At 46.7% G+C, this 25,513-nt stretch overlaps 1 protein-coding gene across 8 annotated transcripts in view; it reads right to left on the reverse strand.

Annotated features, from left to right (window-relative positions):
- CASZ1 (castor zinc finger 1) overlaps window positions 1-25,513 on the reverse strand; it is a 204,191-nt gene that overhangs the window by 83,791 nt on the left and 94,887 nt on the right. For all 8 annotated transcript variants that reach the window (XM_069241212.1, XM_069241215.1, XM_069241210.1 and 5 more), the window contains exons 2-3: window positions 15,851-16,378; window positions 1,901-2,714 (exon numbers count right to left, since the gene is read on the reverse strand). In XM_069241212.1, the coding sequence (XP_069097313.1) occupies window positions 1,901-2,714; window positions 15,851-16,378 (1,342 nt within the window). The remainder of the gene's footprint in view (window positions 1-1,900; window positions 2,715-15,850; window positions 16,379-25,513) is intronic.

Raw genomic sequence — 25,513 nt, forward strand, 5'->3', positions numbered from 1 at the left:
TCTACCTGGGACACCCCTGGGTTTTGAGGTGGGTTCAGATGTGACAGAGTGTAATTATACTCGGGGACCGTGTAGCTGCTGGCAACACTACTTAGAACCTGCGCTGATCAATGAGATCACAAGCTTAGAAATAGGAGTGGGCCCAATGTTTGAAGTGCAATCAGTGCTTTAACAATATCTAGGGTAGGAAGCTCCCACCTCTGTGCTCAATGTGCATTCACTTTCTTTCATACCTATTTTCCAGGCTTTATCAAATATGTATAAAGTCATGCTGCTAGAGGTTACAAATGCCTGGCGTTTGTTGTAGATACTAGAAAACAATCAGATTATCAACAAATGAGCACAACAGTCTCAACCCTACAAAAGGTAAAATTAAACTATCATTTTTTTAAAAGGGTGAACAGCTCAAGTAATAGATTGAGAAGTGTCTACAATTATAAAATACACTTGAAAACGGTTTATATGGACCTGTTGTAATTTACTAACTAAATGACTTTCTGATGTCTTCTCAAAACTAAGCAATTACCAACATGTTTCGATCAATTGTTACCCTTTCATATATCTTAATCTGGATAGAAGTCCACATACAAATTTCAAATATAGATACGTACGAAATATTCAGTTAAGTGAAGAAAACTTATGTAGGTATTACTTGCCTTCCACTAGGTACAATAAAGTCTGTGACTAAGGGATCCACTGGATATCAATGAATCCACTGGATAGAAACTGGTTATCACTGTACAGTTTCATCCAGGTACAAATTCTAGCCCATATGAACTACTAATTGATGACATGGCTGATCTTAAAATTGGACTTCTAATGTAATTAAATTCAATTGACATATTTTATAATGTGCAGCCCATGGAAGACTTTGCATTCATTGTATGGTCTCGCCATCTGAGAGGGACTTTCAAACACCCGGAAAAAAATTAAACAGCATTGGCTTTATTTAATATTAAGCTTGCTTACCCACTTCTGCTGCTGGCTGTGCTGTTCGGGGAGCAGTATAGCATCAATATCTTCAATTCTTTATTAGCACCCTTCTTCCACACACAATTTAAAGAAAGGTGTCCTTCATCAGCAATGTTACCAAATATTACTCCTTTTATGAAGCTGGACTGCACACACAGAGCTGCAGATTTATTGAACTGTCACCCAATGCAGCCCAGCAGCCAAAATGCTGTGCTGCGTTGCATGACAGGGAGAGAGCATCCACAGCGATATGTCTCTCTCTCCTCCTCCCTAGCACCAGCGCATATCTTAGCTGCTGTGCACCACGCACAGACCTTTGTGCCATAAAGCAAGGATCCATGCATGAGTCTAGCATAGATTTTGTACTGGAAGGGTACTATGCACAGTGCAGCACATGTGCAAAGTGAAAAAGAAAGAAGAACTGGAAACATTTCTCCTTTTAACACCTGTTTTCAAAATACTTTATTTTTTAATACAAAACCCTGTCTCACATTTTTCGTAGAAAGGGTTTTGCATCAAAAAGCGTGAGTGGTTGCCAGGGAACACCCATGTAACGCCCCTTTGATGCTAAGTAATTAATGCAAAGCAGCACTTTGCGCTACCTTGTGATGGTTTTAGTCAATTTCCGAAAGTAAATAATTAAAAAACATTTTGTACTGGTTTGCATCACTTTTATGATGCAAACCCAGCGTAAATTGTTAGTAAATCACCCTCTGAGTGTAATAGCCAACTTTCATCCCAACTATCACACTGTGGAAACTGTCTCATGGTCCCTTCCCACTCCTAACCATCAAACTAGGGTGTTGTGATTGAAAACCTTCAGATTGGTGAGTGGTAGATAAGTGAGCATGCCCCCAATCTACCCCTACTTCCACCCACTCCCACATCCCAAGGAAAGTGCACTGGTAGGAAGCAAGGGATGTCTTACTTGACTGTAGAGACTGTTCCGGTGGTGATGGAGTCGGTCTTAGAGAAGGCAGACTTCAGGTACTCTGGGGTGTTAAATGAGAGCGAGGCTGCCTGCTCTGCGGTGACCACAGGTGTGCTAGGACTGCTGACTAGAGGAGCAGGAGTCAGCGTAGGAACCACCGCAGCTGCTTTCACTGGCGTGATTTTTGGGATGCTGCGCACGTCATATTTCGAAGGCCTCCCCACTTTGCCAGTCTTAAAAGCAATGGCACCGCCCATGTCCTGCACCCCCTCTCCTGGCTTGAACAGGTGAAGGTATTTTACATTCTCCAGGTCATACTTGGAAGGTTTTTTGTAGGTATTTCCATTCTGTGGCCTGAGGGTTTCACCAGTCTTCAACTTCTGAATAAAAAAGTCATACTTGGAGGCACGTGACATCAGACTCTGCATCTGAGCGGTGCCCGAGGAGGGTAGGGGCAAGATAGTAGCCTTGGGCTCTGTCCCTGGCGTCCTGCCATGCTGATGGATGATGCCGTCCCTGGCATGGGCTAACTTAGAGTTCAGCTCCTCACACTTTGCTCCCTGCGGGGGCCATCCCAGCTGTTCCCCCGCCTTCAGTTTCCGGATATACTCTTCATACTTGGAGAACCTTGCTCGCTTGCTGATGGCATCCTCTACGGGGAGGGAGGCTGTGCCGAACTCTGAGGTAGGCGTTTTGAGTTTGTCGAAGTTCACCTTCCTGCAGATCTCATCCTTGATGCTCTGGTCACTGTACCCAAAGATTCCCAGGAATTCGTGCATGGTGGAGGTTGCGTAGTCATTCAGAGAGGAAGCTGCGGTGAGAGAATGGGGACAGATTTAGAGATACATCGCACACTCTTTCCTCACTGTGATCTACGGGCGCCTAGTGCACTTGTTAGGTTTTACGACTTAAATTAATTTGTTTGAAAAAAAAATGTAATTAATACCAGGGTAAAATAAAAGAAGTTCATCAATGCCAGGAAAATCAATTTCCTAAATGTTCTTGCCGATGGCTTTTCAGTACATTAAACCAAGTTTTCCTAACCGTTCCTGCGAGTGCAGCCTGCCCTATGCAAAGAAAAAGCCATTTTATTGGGCATGAGAGATGCCTCTTTTTGAGGACGATAAAGTGTCATGAGAGAGCATCAGCGGGAACAGGCACATAAGAAGCACCAGATAGCAGTGGCATCAAACAAATCAGCGGTCTGCATGTGAACATTAGCAAACAGCAAAAGAAGCATGCGGTGTAGAAATATCCAAATAATAGTGTTGTGCGTGCGAGCAGCATAGGCGCGAATGTTAGCATCGCAGACAAGTGGATAAGCATGACACGTACTTAAGGTTCGCAAAAATGCATTGTATAGAACGGTGGTCCGTACCAAAGCATCAGAAAGCAGGTGGAGTATGTGGCACCCCAGTGTTGTGCCTGGCAGCATCAATGATGCAAAAGTGTGCATGTAGGAATCAGAAATACCAGCTGTGTATATTGGCCTGCATGAATGGGAGTTTAAAAGACTACTGAAAGTGAAGGAGAAATGATTCAACCTTTTCCGTCCCTGCAATTGTTACTAAAAGAACCTTCACAGCTTGTCATCGAAATTTAGACATAATTAAAGTGCTAACTATCGATCCGCATTGAAAGGACTCAAGTTAATAAGATTCCAAGAAAATATACACTTTTACACGAATAGCACAGTACACAATACTTATAGGCAACATGAAAAATTGATCTTGGGTATGTCATAGCTCCACAACTAATCTGCCTTAGGTTTCTCTATTTTGTGCTCAATTAGTTCTTGGGATTAGGGGCCAGCTAGCCCTCTCCCAATTTATGTGCCAGGTCAGGGGGTTGTCATCTGTCACTTTAAACAATCAGTTAATGTTCCTGCCTACACTCCCAAGCACTAAGTGACCTCCTCCTTGTTCCAGAGAGAATAGTTGGTCTCCATTATCCCTAAGATGATCATTCAATTAAATGGTCTGGCACACTGGGGCTCCTCTGCTGGTGATATTTTTAGTGCATCCACAGAGAAAACAGGAATGAAAAATCTTCCAAGTGAAATAACAAGATAGGAACTGAACTCTCTCTGTCCTTGTTTTTCTCTTTTTTTTAGGATCAAGCCTGCGTCGCATGCGTTTCGCTAAGCGAGGCGCTTTAGGAATTAGAAAGGGCTCAGAGCCCTATCCACGTCACGTCAGTGTCTTTCATTGGCTCGTGGGCTTGCCTGTTAGAATCTGCTTGATTTCATTAGTGGAAGGCATGCATATGTCATGCCTTTTCTGGTGGATAGCCCTCCTCGAGCGCATCGACCAAGTACAGAAAACATGCGAGGCTCGCTGTTTTCCGTCCGGCTCGTGGACTACTTTTTCTTTATTTTCCCAGCGCAATCTCGCTTGGCAGAAGTCGAGAGCTTTACATAATATCAACCCTGTTACACAGTTAATCGCACATTTTCCGGTTACGTACATAAATGCACTTTTGGCAATAGGTTTCATTACGAGTGAAAAGTCGGGTTAGGAGTTTACAACGCGATCAGCTCTAACACGAGGAAACGCGAGACCCGTTGCATTGTAAATGCTTGTTCTCCTTATCCTTCCTCACCTGTTGTAGGAAAAACGCGTGGGCAGTAGATTATTTACAGAGAACAAGGAAACATAGGACATATATACACTCTAGAAAGTAGAGACCCAGGGGAGGCGGAACGAGGAGTCCGAAATATAATTGGGGTCTTGCATTGAAAAGATGGTACTTATCACACCACACTCTCCTACACACCCATTCACCATATCATTCAAGTAGGTTTATAATCCCATTCGAATATGTAGACAAGTGAGTCCTACAGTCCCCATGAGATTAAGATTACTTCACTCACAATAAAATAGACTTGGTAGGAGAAATAACGTGCATGCCAGTCCAGACACTGCACTAGTCTGAGGGGAGATCTAAAGCCTCTGCCTGTCACTCCAACTACACAGCATTGCTGGGAGACCAATAATCTTTCTGTCACACATCTCTTTACTGAAGTAATTACCACCTGATCTTAAAGAGGCCGACCTCGCCTCACAGTACTGAAGCATCTGTCATAGATGAGTAAGTCAATTTACTATTTTTTGGGGGACAGAGCGAGGTCTCCTGCATGGATTTGAAGAGCGTTTAGCCCTGACAATGGTGGCAGAAATACCATTCAGAGTGACAAGGGAGTGCCTACTGGGTGCTCTAACTTTTTAAAGTAATGTGGCAGTCTCCTGCAATCGAACCCTTCGTCCAGCCATGAAGGACATAAAAGTTGAAAGTGCGTGCTGTTTTGCATGAGTAGAGGACACATGTATGAACATTGTGTCACAGACACCCCTAGCCTCAGCGGGATCTAATTTGTATTTGCTACATTCAAGTGGTGCATTCAAAGGATGGAGGGAGGGAAAAGAAAGCAGATGTGGATTTCAGGGCTGTCTCCTAAACATTACTAGGGTCCTCTGTAGTGAGACTTAAGTAGAAGAGACAGAGGGCTCATAGGAAACTAGAGAGTTTCCCGCCACTTTTTCCAGGCAGGTCAAGAGCCACCAGTGAAAATTAGAAACGCTCTGGGTCCTGGGTTGGGATCTACACCACCAACTCTACTTTCCAGGTTTGAATTCAGAGATCTTGGATCTTTGCTTTGGACTGTCAGGAAAAGCTGCCTTGACTCTGCTTCAAAGGGGCAAGCTGACCAACTGCTCAGGAGGGAGATTTATGGGACATTTACGGTTTCCTTACATGAGGATGACACTGATCGGGACAAGGGGGCAAGCCAAAGATGTCCGCTGTGTACTAGGGCTGGGGAAGGGTCTACACATTTGCAGGGAGGGTCAGGCCAGGGAGCTCTTAGGGGCCCACCATAGCATGATGAGGTGGTGCACCTCAGTAGATGGGAAAGTACTTGTCCAAGATCCCCAGTGATATCTGAGCACTTTGAGGTGTTGGCACAAATCGGACTGCAGTCTGGGTACTAAATAAGAGAAAAGCAAAGTGCCAGAGAATAGTTGCATTAACAGAGATGCCGAGGTTAGGAGCCAAGTAGTCACCAGGGGCGGGTACATCGCTGTTTTGGCGGTTTTGTATCTGGCCCTGAGGAAGACTCCCATGCTGCAAGATACACCAAGGGATGAGCACTGATATCCCACTGCTGCCTCCCCAAGTGATGCCGATACTGCCTTTAGTCACCTAAGAAAAGCAAGGGGGAAGGAGGGGAGGTAAACGTCAACTGTACACAAGCTCACCAGTCAGGAAGTGAGATCCCTGCTCACTGAATGACAGCGACCATGTAGTGCATAACTTGCAAGTTGTGTGGTCCCATCTTGGTATTCAAATTACAAAGGCACAGCCTGCATCATGAACATGGCGGAGCAAGGCCTATATCACCACAAATGTGGAAATGGCTGAAATGGACCACCTGCAAAGCTGGTCTGCCTCCAATGATGTCTAAGCCCAAAACAAACTAGTGCAGGGAGCCCTAGCAAAAACTAGGAGAATGTGGCATGGAATTATCACACAGGGTTGTCCTATTGGCGCAGCTGTGGCTACCTCTCCTAATCGCTGAAGAGTAACATTGCTTGTCATCTTTTGATTTATTGCTTCTGGATCATTTGTGTACATAATTCCATTGTGTGTTCTTTAGTAAAGTGTTTGCACGGGCTGGACATTCCACTTTGACTTGTGTTTGTTGACTGAGATCGGAATCTCTGACCCCACACCACTTTGCGGAGTAAGTCCTGAACTTCTCAACTTAAGTGGCATGAGATTCAAGTGCTGTAGAGCTGTACTTGGTGCTCAGTTCTGATCCCAATAGTAGGGTTCATCCCCAGGACACCAGAAGTAAATTAATTTGATTTAAACAATCGTGGCCCAGTAACCCCTGGCCACCGGTCACTCCCAAAACTGTTGCCACACTATTTCTTCTCCAGAAGCATAAGGTCCCTTTACACCATCATCTACTTCAGTAGACGTCTAGGTAACCGTGGCTGTCTAGATCTACTGAATGTCCACAGGTATCTCATGGTGTATGCCTTACGTAGATCACATCAAAAGAACGTTCCTCTGAACTAACATTAATTCTGTTTCGAAGTTTATGGGTGCTCACTCTTAGAAATGTCAACAACAGTAGCTCAAATATCCCAGAGTGGTTGAAGATGTAGTCTGCAGGAACACCTGTGATGCCAAAGTCTTCCTTGCAGTAGATCCCCTAATCTGTACTGCACTCAAGAACATCCTGGGGAGGCTCATGCTGACATACTGTAGTACAGCAGTTTGTGGCTCAGACTGCCTTTCACAGATAGGTTCCTGACTGGATGAAGGTGTTTGATTTGGGTGGACCTTTAAATGGCACCGGCTGCCCTGGTCTACATGATCCCTTTAGGGTCTTGAGTGTCTGTATCCAGTACATCTTAGGTGTCTCCAACTGTCCAGTGCAGTAAATGATCTTGCTCTATGGCTTAGGCTATGTTGCTTACATACATTTCTGGGTGCCTTAAGTTGTCTGAGCTGCTCAGGAATTCCTCTTCCATTAAATCACTGGGTGGGCCAAGCTGTCCAGTTCTTGTGGCTGCCTGGGTAGCTCCATCCATCTAAATCGCAGATTCTACAGAGGGTCTGTGTTGGAAATGGCCCTTTTTGCAGGGTTATCCCCAAACTTTTTGCCTTCCTCCTCCTATTTTTTTAGGTCTGTTTTTGCCGGTTTATTGTCTCTGCGCACTTTACCACTGCTAATCTGTGCTAAAGTGCAAGTGCTCCCTATAGAAATTGTACTGTTGATTGGTTTATCCATGATTGGCATATTTGATTTACTAGTAAAGTGCACCAGAGGTGCCCAGGGCCTGTAAATCAAATGCTACTAGTGGGCCTGCAGCACTAGTTGTGCCACCCATATTAGTAGGCCTGTAAACATGACTCAGACCTGCCATTGCAGTGTCTTTGTGTGCAGTTTTAAACTGCCAATTTGACTTGGGAAGTGTACTCACTTGACAGACCACAACCTTCCCTTTTACTTCATGTAAGGCACCCCTAAGTTAGGCCCTAGGTAGCCATTTGGGCAGGGTGCAGTGTATGTTTAAGGTAGAACATATACTAGTGCGTTTTAGATGTCCTAACAGTGAAATACTGCCAAATTCGGTTTTCACTGTGCAAGGCCTATCTCTCTCATAGGTTAACATGGGGGCTGCCTTTAAATATCCTTAAAGCACAGATTCTCTTTGAGACCAGATAAAAATGTGGAATTTAGGATCTCTGATCACAATTTAAAAATACATCTTTTAGTGAAGTTGGTTTTTAAATTGTCTGTTTGAAAATATCACTTTTAGAAAGTAGGCATTGTCTTGCTTATACCATTCTGTGACTCTGCCTGTTTGTGGATTGTCTGTCTGGGTCAGTTTGACAGTTAGGCTGTTCACACCTCTCCTCTAGACAGTGACACAAAAGGAGGCGGGTGTAGCCTGCATATCATGATGAGCCATCTGAGCATGAGAGGAGGGAAGAGTGGTCGTTCACACCTGAAGGAACTGTGCCTGTCCTCACACAATGCAGTCTCCGACCCCCCTGGTGTGCGTCTGGGGCCTGGCCTGGACAAGGAAGGATCTTGCAAACACTTGAGACTTTGCTTTGAAGTTTGCCAACTTCAAAGGCAGAACTGGATATAAGAAGAAGACCCAAAACCCCAGACTTTTAGAATCTTTCTGGAATCAAGAGGAACCTCTGCCAAGGAGAAGAGCTGAAGGAGGAGTACTGTCCCTTTGCTGTGCTGCTTTGCTGGATTGGCCTGCAGTTGCTGCTTATGCCTGAAAAGAGTGCAAAAGGTGAACTTTGCTGTGTGTCCTGCTTGAGAAAATTCTCCAAGGGCTTGGACTAGAGCTTGCCTCCTGCTGGAAGTCTCAGGGACACCAAAGACTTCAGTTTCCTCGACCTGCAGCACTGGGAACTGTGTGTTTTGTGCTGTTTAAAAGGAGAACCCACCGCGATGCAGCCAACGACGCCACTGGCTTGCACCGCGACCTGCTGATGTTAAACGGAGTCGCATTGCCCCACTTCGCACCACAACCCTGGTCACTGGCTCACACCGCAGCCTGGGCATTCCCCACGACGCCGCTCCTGCTGATACTGGCGCCTCTGCCTGCGCCGTGGCCTGTGGACACCGCTCGTGAGGTACACGAAGCACCGCCCCGTCCCGCGCCGCAGCCCCGGTCCACGGATGCCAGCACCATCGACTCCTGTGTTGTCACCAGACATCCTGCCTGCACCGTGGCCTGTGGACACTGCTTGTGAGGGTCACGAAGCACCGTCTCGCACCGCTGGCTTGGGCCTACCGATGACAGCGCATCAGCATCAACAATGCCGCTGCCTGCACCGTGACCTGTGGACTCGGCACGTTGCACCACCCCGCTTCACACCGCAGCCCTGGTTTCACCGACGCCGCTGGATGCCGTAACCGAGCCGCTGCCTGCACCGTGACCTGTGGGCACCGCACGTCGCATCGTCCCACTTCGCACCGCAGCCCCGACGCCATCCACGCCGGCGCACCTGACTTCATCAGCCTGGAGTTGGATCTGCAATGCGTGTGACCTCAAGGGCCCGACGACTCCTGCACCGACTCTGGACACCCACCGCGACGTCAGTGACGCCGCCCTCCGGAGCTCACAGCGAGGATCACGACGCCCTGCAAATCCAAGGTACGGTTTGCGGGTCTTCCCGACACCGTAGCTGGCCCGCAACGCCGCGGCCGGCCTGAACTGTTGGTTTTGTTGATCACGACGCTGTGGTAGCCCCAAGTGGAGCTATCGACTTCAAGGAACTGTCGTTTTGAGTAAATCTTGCACAATTCATATTTTTCTTACTGTATGTTGGATTCTTATTGTATTTGGTCTTGTTTTATATAGATAAATATTGGCTATTTTTCTAAAACTGGTGTGGTGTCCTTTTGTAGTGTTTTCACTTATTACTGTGTGTTATGTGCAAATGCTTTACACATTGCTGCTGAGATAAGCCTGACTGCTCGTGCCAAGCTAACAAGAGGGTGAGCAGGGGTTATCTGAGCGGGTATCTCCCTTATCCTAACTAGAGTGAGCGTCCCTACTTGGACAGGGTGCAAACCGACTGCCAACTAGAGACCCCATTTCTAACAGTCAGGTTCTCCAACTCTGGTAGCACTGTGGCTGGCTGAAGATGCTCTACCATGACATCTCTTGATGGTTCAGTCTGTTCTTTGGGTGAATCAGGCTCACTTTCCCTGGAAGAGTCCTATATGGAGAAATACATGCAATATATGTTTCTTCTTTTCCACACTCTTTTATGAACTTGACATTATACAGTATTTGCCTTGGCCATCTCTGCACAGGAGTACAACGGTTACAAAGACAAACAGAGAAATTCATTAGCTTCTTCTTGCTGATGGTGGACACACAAAGTGTTGGCTCCCACCCTTAATATGTAAAAACAGAAAAAATCTGCAAAATAATTATAAATAAGTTTGCCTTTGGATACTTAGGAACAACCATGTGCCATTCACAAGCAGCAAGAGTTGTATTTTCTATAGAAAGCGCTGTGTAGTTATCTGATCCTAGTAGTTCCTTGGGGAGCTCAGGCTATCCTTCTCTAGCAGATCACTACATAGCTTGGAGTGTCTGGGTGCGCTAGGTGACTGGTAGTTCACAATGTCTGTCTCTGGCAGTTTTTTTGTGTAGGAAAGGCTGACCGACTCTGCTAGATCTCTAGATGGCTCTAGCTGTTCTGGTCTGATTGTTCCCTTAGTGACTCAGACTGCTCGTCCTTTGGTGTATCAAGATGAGGAGCTCTGGTGGATGCCTAGTGTAGATATTTACAGCTGGAGTGCAAACCTGTCTCCGATTGGGAGCTAGGTAACCAGATCGCTCAGCTTTCTGTCATTGCTTGCCAAGAACAGGCTTCCTGGTGATGCCTCTAAGTGAGGTATGCTTTTGCACAATGAAGTAGTTATCATGTCCCAATTATCTAGAACCATAAATGGCTTGGAATAACCCCTACCAGTGTGCTAAATATGGAGGACACTGAAAGAGGATGATCTGAGAGGTTAAGAGTATGAACATATGGGTCTATGCAGGGCTGCTGCTAATTCCTTTTCACTGCCATAAAGACTTTTGTCTGGGACTATGGTAACCTATCTACCTTCTAGAGAATTCGACCCACGCCCCAATTTTCTACATCCAAGTAAAAGTTTATAGTAAGCAAAGCAGAAATGGGAGGCCATCTACCACATACTGTTTTTCACCTCAATCGGCGCACCAAATATCGCAAGATATGTTCAAGTGCCAGCTGCAAACAAGTGTATCAAATTGCTAATGCTCTACTGGTTTTTACACTATGAGGTGCCTCCTGAGGACATCATCTGTACAAATTTATAAGGTTTGTTTACATGTTAACCAATTCCATTAACATGTCAGCCAAGGCCCAGTGCGTGCCCTTCAGTTAGTAGCAGGTATCAATGTGGTCGAGCATGTCAGCTAAGGCCCAGAATGTCTGTACTGTCCCTTAGATGTCAGTCATGTTTCCATTCTTTTGCCTGGGTGTACACTGGTAAACTACGATTGGCGGAAGAATATATTATTTACCTTTAATACTGGTTCTCCACATTCCTATATATTATATATTCCCATACTTGTTTGAATACGGCTACATAAAGGGTGAGGATCCTGGTCATTAAGTACACACGGCAGTGTACAGTTCTGTCGCTAATTTATATCCTTTTATACCCATTCTCAGTACACTAATGATGGCATATAAGCTATGAAAGCTCTGTATTAGATTTTCTAAAACCTATTATAATGTGTACCTACTGGCCTTGCCGTTGGACGTGAATGACAAAAATATACCAACGCTGGATATTAAGACTCTTTGGCCTATATTTATACTTTTTTAGCGCCACATTTGCGCCATTTTTTGATGTAAAAGCAGCGCAAAGTTACAAAACACAATTGTAATTTGTAACTTTGCGCCGCTTTTGCGTCAAAAAGCGGCGCAAATGCGGCACTAAAAAAGTATAAATATGGCCCTTTATTACCTGTAACCAGGAGTTGGCAGTATGAGTCTACTGTTGTTTCATATGCGGTGCATAATTCTACCATGTACTGCCAGGCTCGGAAAATTGCAGGTTGTTTACATCCAAGTTTTTCTATGTGGGTGTTGGCTTCATGTGTGATCAGTATGACTCATCTGTATGTCATCTTGAAACTGACAGTGAACTGTGACACAGTCTTCACTTCAGATTTCTATTCTGCCATTTTGGCTCAGAAGGAGAACTTCTTGCTCAAGTGGAGAACAAAGAATATATCAAAGGTAAAGGTTGGTAGCTGATTATTCTCCAGTATGCTCACTAACTCCAGTTTGGATGAATCATTTATTGATTGACATGCGGTGGACAGATGGCCAACTGTAGTGTCAACTGTTTCCTACAACTCCAAGCTATGTTTGGGGAAGACATGAACCGACTCGCAAGTGGCAGTTCAGGCATCTGTTAAAAGTGAGTGTTGATCGATAGGACTGTTGTGGTTTGTGTTCGTCTTCTGAAGGACAGTGGTCCATTACTGCTTAGAAAACAGCATCAGAAGTAACCTATGAGCCACTGTGCTAATCCTGATTAAACAGCAGGCGAAATTGTACTTGCAGAGCAAAAAGGTAGCACTTAAATAGAATAGAAGTAACTTGATTTGAAATTGCTTCCTATAGAGTCTGACTCACAGAAATCTTTCAAGCGTCGAATGGATATCAAAGTATCTACCACTTACTAACCTATAGCAATATAGAGTGCCTTTGTTGGATGTTTGTCAAGATGGATTACAACGTTACCATCCTGAACAGTGACAAATGCTACGTTGATCTGAAATCCCTGGTTTCCATTTTTAAAATGAAACAAGGGACATAGATTTTATGTTCAACCACCTTTTCTAGCGTTGCTAAGTTTATAGGGTAGCCAGCGGATTTTACGGAGGATCAGCTAGATATAACTGCGCAGAGTAATATTTTTTCAAAATGCATGATTGGACATAACTCAGGTGCAAGGATCACAAGCGGCTATCATGTTGGTCCATTACACCCTATAGACTTGAGCAGTCACCCTTCTGAAATGGACTTCATTTCCTCTGACAAGAGTAAGTCATGTGATTTAGGAGGGAGCTACAGCTTTCACAATGCAGAAGATGGGCTTCCTGTCACACACAAGAAAAGCACGCACAGCCTTCTAAAACTGAGCTCAAATTAACATCTGAAAAGAAATTATTTATAAGTACAAAAAGTAATTCAAAATCTTTTGTTATGACACAGACCGCAGTGGCTTCCAGAGCTTTCACACTAGGAACTGTAAATTCCTTCCGGGTGGGTTACAATATTACATCTATTGGCTACAAAAACGAACCCTGCTTAGTTACAGCCCAGATTCTTCTCTTGAGTTTTGGCGGATATTCCTAACCCCCAGGTGAATCTCCCCAAATGCTACTGATGAAGAGTTTTGTGGGCACCTGACTTCTCTGTATGTGTAGTTGGCATACTGCAGCCTCTCAGACCTTTCATCTACTGCCCCTTTAGCATGCAGGCGGCTAAGAGCGCTCATCGCTTAGGGCTGGTGTTGTCTGAGATGCTGGGGGCGTCTGCGCTTTCCCTATGAAGCTGGGGGCATCTGTGCTCACAGTGTGGGGCTGGGGTTGTGTGTGCTCCCCTTGTGTGGGTCCGTGCTAACCTTGTGCTGGAAGAGAAGGGCTTCCCTATCACAGCAACTGAAGGTCACATTTCTTTTCATTGATCTCGCAATGTTTGTTAATTACTCTGTCACTGATGTGGCAAAGGATAATTAAACAGTTCTGTTTATATCTTAGATGCATAATTATGTGCCCTGTCAGTAAGCTTGTTGGCGAGAGACTCCCCACCCTCCTTTCCCCAGAGAGGAGCAGACAACTCAACCAAGACACCCATACTCGAGGGTAATGAAGGGCGCTCGTGTGACAAGGTGAAATCTGCAGATTTCGGTACCTTAGCTAGGGGAGTGGGGCAGCTACAACTCACCTCTCAGTTTCACAGCTGTCAGCAGGGCTCCTTTAGTCTTAGTTGTAGCACTTTACACCTCCTTTCTTCCTCCAAGTACAGCACCTATAGCATTTTAGAGGCATATTCCCCTGTACTTCCTTTCTACAATATCAGCAGTTGCGGATTCTAGAGTGTCCGCAACCCGGGTTCTCGTTAGCTACAAGAGCAGCTCCATGGCAAACGTAACCCCCTCACCCTTCAGTCCATGGCGTTTCGCCTTAAAAGGCAGTGGCTATATCACCACAGAACCAAACTGGCAAGCAGTTTCTACTTAACAATCAGTCCTTGGACCACTCTACCTTCTCACTTATGGGTGGCTGGGAAGCCTCTAGCAGTCCTGCAGGACGGCTTGTAAATCATGGTCAAATGTACCTTGCACAGTCCTTCATAATGGAGGTACGAGCTGTGGAGAGGTGTTTTTAACGAGCCAGCATTTTTTTCACGGGAAATAGGGGGGGTGAGATGCAGGTTTTCACATTTAAGGATGACAATAAGGAGCCATGTTAACTCCTACAGGGGAGTCAGCCTTAAACCGGCAGTGGACCAGTCTCAGAGCTCTTACTACAACTTGTCTGTCTGGCATTAGATTGTGCTACTTGTCAGCTCACCCGAGTCCTTATTCCTTGGTTTTCTGGATGGAAGAATACCACCATGATGATGCTACAGGCCCTAGCCCAGGACCTCCTGCTGAGGGCTGCACCTGTACAATATTCGAGTCCTGGGTCTTACATCTACATGGCAATTCCTGTCCTATTCTAGAGGCTCATTTACGGCCGGACTTGCAAGCTACAAAACACCATTTTAGAGCTGCACCCATTTGTTTTGACTTCATGTATTAGAGGTTACCAACAAAACCATTCTGCTCTGCATCTGCACTTGCCCTGCTAATACTTCCCATTGTTGGGCGACTGATTTTCTGCAAGAGACCAGAGTGATCTTTGGCTTCTGCCCCTGCAATGTCTCGATTCCAGAAATGTTTGTGCGCTTTCCTGCTTGTCTAGGTCGTGTCTCTCATTGGCTTCTAGCCGTCCTGCTATTCTGATTTCCCCTTAATAATTTAACTACGTCTCTGCAATGTATGCCTCACGTGGCAATGGTCATTGGCTAAGGCTCCTCTCCACTTCCTATTATATTGCCTCAGCAAATCATTCCTGCTAGGACTACTCTCATTGACTATGTATTTAGATGACAAGTACATGATCTACTCATGTCTTGGCTTTCTGTTTCAATACATATTCTGCACACCTTTTTCGTCCTTACAGGTCGATCTGCTCAGACCATGTACAACTGAACTTCTAATATCCCATATGTCCATGAGGGTCCTGCTAAGTTGCAGCCACTAATCAAATCTTGTATGGCTTAACACTATCCAGCAGCAGATATTTAGCTTCTGCCCAAGACTCATTAAGAACCTCTTTGTGTTCTGTTACACCACAGAATTCTATGAGTAAACTCACTGACGTCCTGTTATCTAATTCCCCCAGCAGCAGCCTATGTGCAAAAGTACCATTTATATACTAGTCTAGTTTCTCCATGACTCATTTCCTGTTCTCCGCCACTATGCCGAAGCTCAAAACACCACCACCAGTCTGTCAGCTCATCGTCCATAATTTCCCTATCCCAACTTGCCAGGTTGACTTTTCACCGGAGCCTCAGGGCTATCTGTTATGTACTCTGCTCTCTATTCATTTACACCTATGTGGTGTGCCCAGTGTTGACCAGGATTGGTAATGTCTTGGTGAATCTTCCATCTACTACTTTAGTCTCCCCCAAATGTTTTCATGCCACACTCAGCGTCCATTTACAACAATGGCGTTAGCTCGAACTCTCCTTTTGTGCTGTGTTCAAAGTGTCTACAACAAGAAGGTGTCTCACCTGAAGATGTGAGGCTGGCTGGCTTGACCACAGCCTCACCGGGCGCAGTCATGCTCTCCTCCTTGGCAATGGCTCCATTTGAATCCCTGCTCCCCACACAGTTGCCACCCTGAGACCCCTGAGGTGCTGCTGGGTCATCTGCATTGTCCTCATCATCACTGCAGCCCTTTGGTTGTACCATGTATACCCCTTCAGGGGGTGCCTCGCTATTTTCAGACTTCCTTCGGCCCAGGTGCTCGTCCGTGTACTCTCCATTCACCCACTTCTCGATGACTTCCCTTCTGCGTTTGTCTTCATCTAATCTCTGCACAACATTGAGTCCTTCCAAGAGTGTTGTATGGAGGGGCTGCTCTTTCTCACAGCTGTCTGGTAACCTGGGGTCTGTATCCAGTGTCACGTCCGACCCTATGTCCGAACCCACCTGGCGGCTCAGCTTGGCACAGATGGCGTTCACTTTCAGGCCACCTTTACGCCTGGCAGCCATCTTAGATTTTCCTGAGGATGTGTCAGTGCATACGGTTCTTTCACCTGTAAACAGAAAAAAGGAGAGATAACATATAGTTTGTTTATTAATGTAATGGGTCACTGGAATGCTGCCTTCTAGCCACTTCAGAATGCAAAGCTGTATCAGAAGCACATCCTCAGGGACACTACTGATTGGATACTCCACGACTGGTAAAGCAAGGCCCTAGAGTACACACATAGGCTGTACACAAGAGCACCATACTAGTCACAATCTGTACTTCAAGCCCTATATTAACCATTGTCTGTACCTCAAGATTCTTACTATTCATGGCACGTATTTCAGGGTCCTCTCTTAGTGAAGACCTACGATCCAAGTACTTTGACATGTGCTCCAGGGCTCTTCTATCCACAGTCAGTTTGCAAGGACCGCAACTAGCCAAGAACTCTAATTCGGTTACTATACACAGAACGGACTACAGGATTGAATACTAAACACAGCATGTTCTCTTAAACCTATTCTCAGTTAAAATGCGAAGCAGTTACCGAAATACACTGGAGAATCATTCAAATTCAGTACAGGACAGGGAAATTACAGTATATAATTACCAACCCCCTCAACCCCCCCACACGAAGGTGTGGAATTTAAACAGAAAACAGAAAAAAATGACATCTGATTGACATATGAAAATAAGCACAAGACTTAAAACTTAAATCATATTAACCTAGAAGTTCTAAAAATAATTACGAGTCCCTAAGCTGTTTCAAAAAGAAAGATAAAAAATGTTTTTTCTTTAGAGCAACATATATTCCACATAGACAAGGCGTACAACCAGGATGAAGTTCCTAATGGAGACGTGCAAAATTTAGACTGTTTTCCCTTTTATTTATTTTTTTAAAAGTGTTTCTACTAATTATACTGTAGAGAGTTTTTGCCACGTTCCTCACTTTGCATTAGAACCAGATTTAGCAAGTCTTTGCGTTTTCCTTGCGTGGCTTTGTAGAGGAATATACCGGAATAAAACGGCTTGAGCTGTGTTAGGTTACATTTCAAGCTGGAAGGTGTTCCTTTGGTGGAGCATGGGCGTTCCTATACATCCACCCATGGATATTGACTCATTCCCAGATTTACTAAAGCTAGTAAACTTGGGAAAGTATAAAAAAACTACGCTTTCCCTAGTGAGGCATAATAAGGAGAAATATCGTTATTTCGCTTTGTTACTTTCGCTTTCTAATTGTGATGCATCAAATCAGAAAGAGGAAAATGCCTTTAAGGGTTTAAGGGAAGGAACACCTTCCTACACAAAACCAATCCTGCCATAACATAGGCACCCCTGCACAGGTGCCTGCGTTTGTGCTAGGCAGCATGCAGGTTGCCCATGCAAGGGGAGAGCATAAATGCTCCATATCTTTTAAATATGGAGCATTTCTGCTCTCTCTCTTTCTCCAACACAGCAACTTTGCTTTTTGCCTTGTGTGAATGATTAGTAAATGTGCCCCTAGATTTTTTTTGGCAGTGAGATAAAAAGAAAAAAGTTTAAACTCTGGAATTCAACGTGAACCACACTGACATAACAGAACATACAACCCTAGAGTTGATACACATAAGGGGAAAGCGATGAACAAGGATTGTGTGACAACCTGTCTGGGAGAGTTGAGAGCCAGTAATGAGCAGAGAGATAGCGTGGAGAGTTAGGACTCGGTAATACCATGTTGGAAAGAGTGATTTCAAGCAAAAGTTGAAAAACAGCTGAGGTCCATAGCATTAAAAAAATACGAAATGTATTCTTGGGATAAATTTCAAATTAGATTCAGGCATCGATACCGGACTGCCATTGCATGCCTGATATATGTATGATGTATGCACAATGTCACTAAAACCCCACAAACATTTCGACTAGTAAAAGTTGACTCACGGGTTTTCGCATACTCTCTAGTATTCTTTATAAACCGTGAAGCCCACCTGCCTTCTCATACACCTCCAGCTGCCCCCCTCACCAGCCTCTATCTATCCTCAGCCCATCCTACCTGCCCCTTCAAAAGCTTCTGACTGGTAGTGGACCAGCATCTGCCCCCACCAGACACTTTCCTATCTTGTCCACAACCTCTACCTGTCCCTTACATTCATCTGATTGCCCAGTCAGAGTCTTTTCTCACCAATCTCTCTGCTTCTCAATCCTGTGCCTGCCCCATCCCAGCTAGTGCCTGACCTCTGACTAATGTCTGCTGCCCTTTACAATCCTGTGCCTGCCCCATCCCAGCTAGTTAGTGCCTGACCTCTGACTAAGGTCTGCTGCCCTTCACAATCCTGTGCCTGCCCCGTCCACCTGGCCTGTCTATCCCTTGTATGACCTCGGTCTGACCCTTCACATGGCGGGCTTGTTCCCTCACAAGCCTACTTGTTCCCTCCTTCCAATCTCTTCTCCTGCTAACAAAACAGCACCTGTCCACCCCAGCCTCCTGAAGACTTACACATGACTGGGTCCAAACTGAGAAAGTATGGTGTGCAAATTTATGATGAATCGGGTGCAGCCGGAGTAGTTACCAGTGGCTGAGATTAATTAAATAATTCTATCCATCACGTTTTTGTATACTTCTTCCTACCCCAGTACCATTCACTGTCCTCTCACAGATCTGCCTGCCACCTCACCAGCTTCTGTCTATCCTCTCACAAACCTCTATCTGCCTCTCACAAGACTGTGCCGGCTTCTGTATCAGCCTCTACCTGCCCGCTGACTGGCCTGACTTCTCAGCAACCTTTAGACATTCTCACAAGTCTCCACCCGAATCTTCAGCTCCCTCGCCAACCCGCATATGCTCCAAGGTCACCTCTGTTGCATCGCACTTTTGACTTCCCATCCCTTCCTGTGACTCGGCAACAGATAAGCTTGTCAACCTCAGAAAGATGTCCTTTTGTAAGAGGACTACTGGGGTCCGACGTTTTATGCTGCAGATACCCCTACAATGCTTCTAAGAGGTCTCTATTACAATCTCATGCACCTTACAATCTTGGCAACTCCATACATAGAATGAAAGGTGGGTTCTGCGGACCAGCAGTCGATGCAAAGAAAAACTTTGGAAATTCTGGATCGGTGTGCCAGATAACAAGGAGGGCACAAAAAGCTAGCCAATTTGCTCATTCCGCTATGGCTCATCATCTGCAACATCACAAGCTGGCAAATTAGATTCCTGTGAAATAGCTGCAAAAATGCAAATGGACAAAGCCAACAGGAGTACCCCACAAAACAGCTCACTGAGAAATGTTCAACATCTACAGAAGTGTGCACCTAACATGGCCAGTCATCAACAGAGCTCTGTGCGAAAAGGTGCAAAATGTGCAGAACAGTGAAACTCCATAAACCTGCTCGACACTGCCAAAAGGACCAGACACATGTAACTCACCACAGAATATCCAGAGAGTTTTGGCAGTGTGCCCAGTGAGTGAGGATCGTGCTAGCAAAACTAGAGTATCCTCAAGTCTGTTCTTCAACAAATGTAATGCTCCAAATGATCAGAAATTCTGGGCACCGTCCATCAAAGAAGAGTGTAGTGGTCAATCCCAGGACAATACCTAGTGAGAGAGCTTCAGAACCAAGGCCCTTTCCTCGTTGAATAAAATAAACCAACTAGATAATGGCTCACTTCCAATGGGAAATTAACATCTGATTCAACAGAATCATCGTAGGGGCGCAAAGCTCAACACTAGTGGATGTCGATTGTGCATACCTAGCCCTCGAACTTTGGCAGTCTTAGACAAGAGCATCATGGGTAACTTGGTTTAATTTCTTATCTCAGTAGGGATATGGAAAATCCAAGCTCATCCTGGGGAACTGAATCTTCGAGGGTTATCAGTGCTCACCTCTTGGCAAACCAGCGGTTTGTAGGAAACCATGGCTAAATATATTCCAGGCAAAAATAGCATTTATAAGAGGACCTCCCTCCCTATCTGATACGAGCACTGTAGTCAGCTTAGGCTCAGTCCTTTCTATGTGGACAGTAACTTTATTGGTAAATGCTCCTAATACGCTGTTTGGCAGGGGCATGCGTCCTGTTAACGGGGGGATTGTGGGCAACCTAGCAGCCCTCCACACCCATCCAAAACAATAGCTTTAGTGGCCCACCCCCTTGCAGACAGGTAGACCATGGATAATCAGGCCTGCCTTGCGGGACCGGTCAGACCACTCTACACTCTTACTTAATGTTTAAGATTTCTTGCTCATATAAACAGCCACGTTTATTTTATTCTCTCAAACATAAATGCTTTTAATTTACATCTTTATAAGGAAGTCGTTTGTAAATCTTACCTGTCAAAGAGTTTCATCTCTTTCCCAGTCCAAACTTTCAGCTCCCGTATTTACATAGGGAACTTCCTCTTCAAACAATGCAAGAGTTTAAACTTCAGAGCAGAAAACCTTTCCTGTGGGGGACTTTAACGTATCCACTATCAGCCTGTGATTGCCAGAAGTTTCGTGAAAATGACAAAATCGAGGATAGCCTGTGATCTGCAGATAAAAGGTCAAAACTAGGCATAACTGTGACCAACAAGTGGAACGTTATAGGCTACCAAGAGTTTGGGAGCCTTTGATTAGCAGACTGGGCGAAGTGGACTTCAACATATCCATAAAAACATTGTTATATGCAGAAGACTCCTGCTCGTCTAGGTTACTGCCAATCAGGAGAGAAACCACCACAGCCTTGTGAGCAGGTCACTGACAAGAGCAACAAGGAAGGTGCCAACCCACCAAAGCTGTGATCAGAAGGAGGATCCAGTTCGTCCAAAAATCAGGAAAGCTTTTGATTAGGAAGTCAATAGAGGAGAAAGGCACCAAATCTAAGAAAGCTCTAAATTACCCAGTGATGTTATAGATCAGGAAAAAAAGAGCAGCTCCATCAGGCTACGAAACAATGGCCTGTTCCTCTGTATTTAGAAGGCGGGAAGCAGATGTTCTAACCTTCACTGGCTATTCCTCCAGTTCTAACTAGCCAGCTCCCAATCCAGTAGGCAGCCCCCCTAACTTTAGAGACAGCGGTCATTTCCTTTAGTCCAAGTGGAAAAGGCAATTTTTCCCAGTTATTATGGCTTGGTCCTACTCTACTACTCTTTGCTCTGTTGGAACCCATCCTGTCTTCTCTTTCTAGAGGCACTGACACTGCAGATTGTACAGCTGTGATGTATTCATCATGGCCTAGAGGAAGGGTCATTGCTTCTAGCCTTTGAAAAATGGAGGGGCTAGAGACAATGACCCTTTCTACTAGCCATAGAGGTAGGGGCTTTTCCTTCATCCTGGACGTTGTGACTCATTCCACCATCTTTACGGGAAGAAGGCCTACCCTACAGCCTTGGAAGAAGCGGCCTATTCTTCACGCCAAATCCCAGTGGCCATTTTTTCTGCACTTGGAGACAATGTCGTTCATCCATCTCTAGAGACAATGGCCATTTCCTCCACAGATATTTTCGTCATCTCTAGCAGCAGTGGCATGGCGCTTGTTTGATTTGGCTACAGAGATAGTGCCACTCCCCCTTCGCCTTCAGACATCTTGTCCTTATCCTCCGTCTGCAGAGAAAGTCTTTCTTCCCAATTCTACAGTCAGTGGTCATTTCTTCGTCCTCTGGAGGCTGCTGCACTCCCCTATACCTCTATGGAGGAGGCCCTTTCCTCCAACACTAGAAGCCATGGCCCTTTCCGCCAACACTAGAAGCCATAGCCCTTTCCGCTGCCTCTAGGCACCTTGTTGTGGCCTTCTCTATCTGTAGGTACAGGCAGTCTCCCTGCCTCCAGGGAAAGCGGCTCTTGGAGACAGAACCCCTTTACAATGCACCTGAAGCAGAGCCACTTTCTTGCAGCGGTTCCTTCCTCAAGCCCTAGAGCCAGTGCCCTTTTCTCTGCCTACATCAGGCTGCTGTGGGCTCATCCCTCCCTCCAGTTTATCAATAAAACACTTTATTGCTTTTAGTCCAGGAAATGACCTTGGAACATAGATTTGCATGTCTCTCTATATCGACCTTGGAGCCTAAACAGGCTGCTCTAGCCTTCCTCCTCTTCAGCTCATAACTAGGCTGCTTTAACCTCCCTGCGCTCCTACCCCTATGGAGGCTGCTCCTACCCCATGCAGACCGATTCAACCTTTTTGCCCTCCTACCCCTACACAGCTGCTCCAACTTTCCTGCATGCCTACACTACGGAGGCTGCTCTTACCCAGATGCAGGCTGCTCCATCCTTCCTGCGCTCTACCCCTACACAGGCTGTTCTACCCTTCCTGTACTTCTACCTTTATGCTGGCTGCTCCAGCCTCCCTGTGCTTTTTGTGCTCCTACCCCAATGCAGGCTGCTTCAACCTTCCTGTGCTCCTACCCCTACACAGCCTGCTCCAACCATTCTGTGCTCCTTACCCTACACAGGCTGCTCCAACCTTCCTGGGCTCCTACCTCTACACAGGCTACTCCAACCTTCCTGCACTCCTACACAGGCTGCTCCAATCTCCCTCCGCTCCTACCCCTAAACAGGCTGCTTCAACATCCCTGTGCTCTGATCCATACATAGGCATCTCTAATCTTCCTGCGCTCCTACTCCAACACAGGCTGCTCCAACCTGTGCTATGATCCATGCATAGGCCGCTCCAACGTACCTGCACTCCTACACAGGCTACGCCAAACTCCCTGCATAGACTGTTTCAACCCTCCTGCGCTACTACCCCTACAGAGACTGCTCCAACCTTCGTGCCCACCTACCCGTAGATAAGCAGCACCAACCTTCCTCCACTTCTACTACTACATAGGCTGCTCCGACCTTTCTGCGCTCCTACCCCTACACAGGCTGCTCCAACCTCCCTGCGCTCCTACCCTTACACGGGCTACTCCAACCTTCCTGCGCTCCTACCCCTAAACAGGTCACTTCAACCTCCCTGTGCTCTAATCCATACATAGGCATTTCTAACCTTCCTGTGCTCCTACCCCAACACAGGCTGCTCCAACCTTCCTGTGCTTATATCCCTACACAGGCTGCTTCAACCTCCCTGCGCTCCTACCTGTACATAGCCAGCTCTAAACTTCCTGCGCTCCTACATGTACAAAGGCAGCTCTAACCCTCCTGTGTTCCTACCTCTACACAGGCTGCTCCAACCTTCCTGCGCTCCTACCCCTACACAGGCTGCGCAAACCTTCATGCTCTTCTACCCCTACACAGGCTGCTCCAACCTTCCTGTGCTCCTACCTGTACACAGGCTGCTCCAACCTTCCTGCGCTCCTACCGCAACACAGGCTGCTCCAACCTTCATGCGCTCCTACCCCTACACAGGCTGCCCCAGCTTCCCTGTGCTCCTACCCCTAAACAGGCTGCTTCGACCTCCCTGTGCTCTGATCCATACATAGGCATCTCTAACCTTCCTGCGCTCCTACCCCAACACAGGCTGCTCCAAACTATGCTCTGATCCATATATAGGCTGCTCCAACGTTCCTGCGCTCCTACACAGGCTACGCCAAACTCCCTGCATAGACTGTTTCAACCCTCTTGCGCTCCTACCCCAACAGAGACTGCTCCAACCTTCCTGCCCTCCTACCCTTCCTCCACTTCTACTACTACATAGGCTTCTCCAAACCTTCCTGCGCTCCTACCCTTACACAGGCTACTCCAACCTTCCTCCTCTACTACCCCTAAACACACTGCTACAACATTCCTGCGCTCCTACGTGTACAGAGGCAGCTCTAACCTTCCTGTGCTCATATCCCTACACAGGCTACTTCAACCTCCCTGCACTCCTACCCATACATAGGCAGCTCTAACCTCCCTGCACTCCTACCTCTACACAGGCTTTTACAACCTTCCTGTGCTCACATCCCTACATAGGCTACTTCAACCTCCCTGCACTCCTACCCATACATAGGCAGCTCTAACCTTCCTGTGCTCCTACCCCTACAGAGGCTGCTCCAACCTCCTACCCCTACAGAGGCTGCTCCAACCTTCCTGCGCTCCTACACAGGCAACTCCAAACTCCCTACGCTCCTACCCCTACACAGACTGTTCCAGCGCTCCTACCCCTACACAGGCTGCTCCAACCTCTCTGTGCTCCTACCCTTACACAGGCTGCTCCAACCTCCCTGCGTTCATACCCCTACACAGGCTGCTCAAACATTCCTGCACTCCTAGCCGTACACAGGCTGCTTCAACTTTCCTGCGCTCCTACCCGTACACAGGCTGCTTCAACCTTACTGCGCTCCTACCCCAACACAGGCTACTCCAAACTTCCTGCGCTACTACCCTACACAGGCTGCTCCAACCTTCCTGTGCTCCTACCCCTACACAGGCTGATCCAACCTCCCTGCGCTCCTACCCCTACACAGGCTACTCCAACCTCCCTGCGCTCCTACCCCAACACAGGCTACTCCAACCTTCCTGCGCTCCTACCCCTACACAGGCTGCTCCAATCTCCCTACGACCCTACCCCAACACAGGCTGATTCAACCTTCCTGCACTTCTACCCCTGCACAGGCTGCTCCAACCTCCTTGCGCTCCTACCCTACACAGGCTGCTCCAACCTTCCTGTGCTCCTATCCCTACACAGGCAGCTCCAACCTCCCTGCGTTCATACCCCTACACAGGCTGCTCAAACCTTCCTGTGCTCCTGACCGTACACAGGCAGCTTCAACCTCACTGCGCTCTACCCCAACACAGGCTGCTCCAACCTTCCTGCCCTCCTACCCTACACAGGCTGCTCCAATCTTCCTGCGCTCCTACCCCAACACAGGCTACTCCAACCTTCCTGTGCTCCTACCCTACACAGGCTGCTCCAACCTTCCTGCGCTCCTACCCTACACAGGCTGCTCCAACCTTCCTGCGCTCCTACCCTACACAGGCTGCTCCAACCTTCCTGCGCTCCTACCCTACACAGGCTGCTCCAACCTTCCTGCGCTCCTGCCCCTACACAGGCTACTTCAACCTTCCTGCGCTTCTACCCCTACACAGGCTGCTCCAACCTCCCTGCGTTCCTACCCCTACACAGGTTGCTCCAACCTTCCTGCGCTCCTACCCTACACAGGCTGCTCCAACCTTCCTGCACTCCTACCCCAACACAGGCTACTCCAACCTTCCTGCGCTCCTACCCTACACAGGCTGCTCCAACCTTCCTGCGCTCCTGCCCCTACACAGGCTACTTCAACCTTCCTGCGCTTCTACCCCTACACAGGCTGCTCCAACCTCCCTGCGT

This window comes from Pleurodeles waltl, chromosome 6, assembly GCF_031143425.1.
Source record: "Pleurodeles waltl isolate 20211129_DDA chromosome 6, aPleWal1.hap1.20221129, whole genome shotgun sequence".
In the NCBI taxonomy this organism is placed as follows: domain Eukaryota; kingdom Metazoa; phylum Chordata; class Amphibia; order Caudata; family Salamandridae; genus Pleurodeles; species Pleurodeles waltl.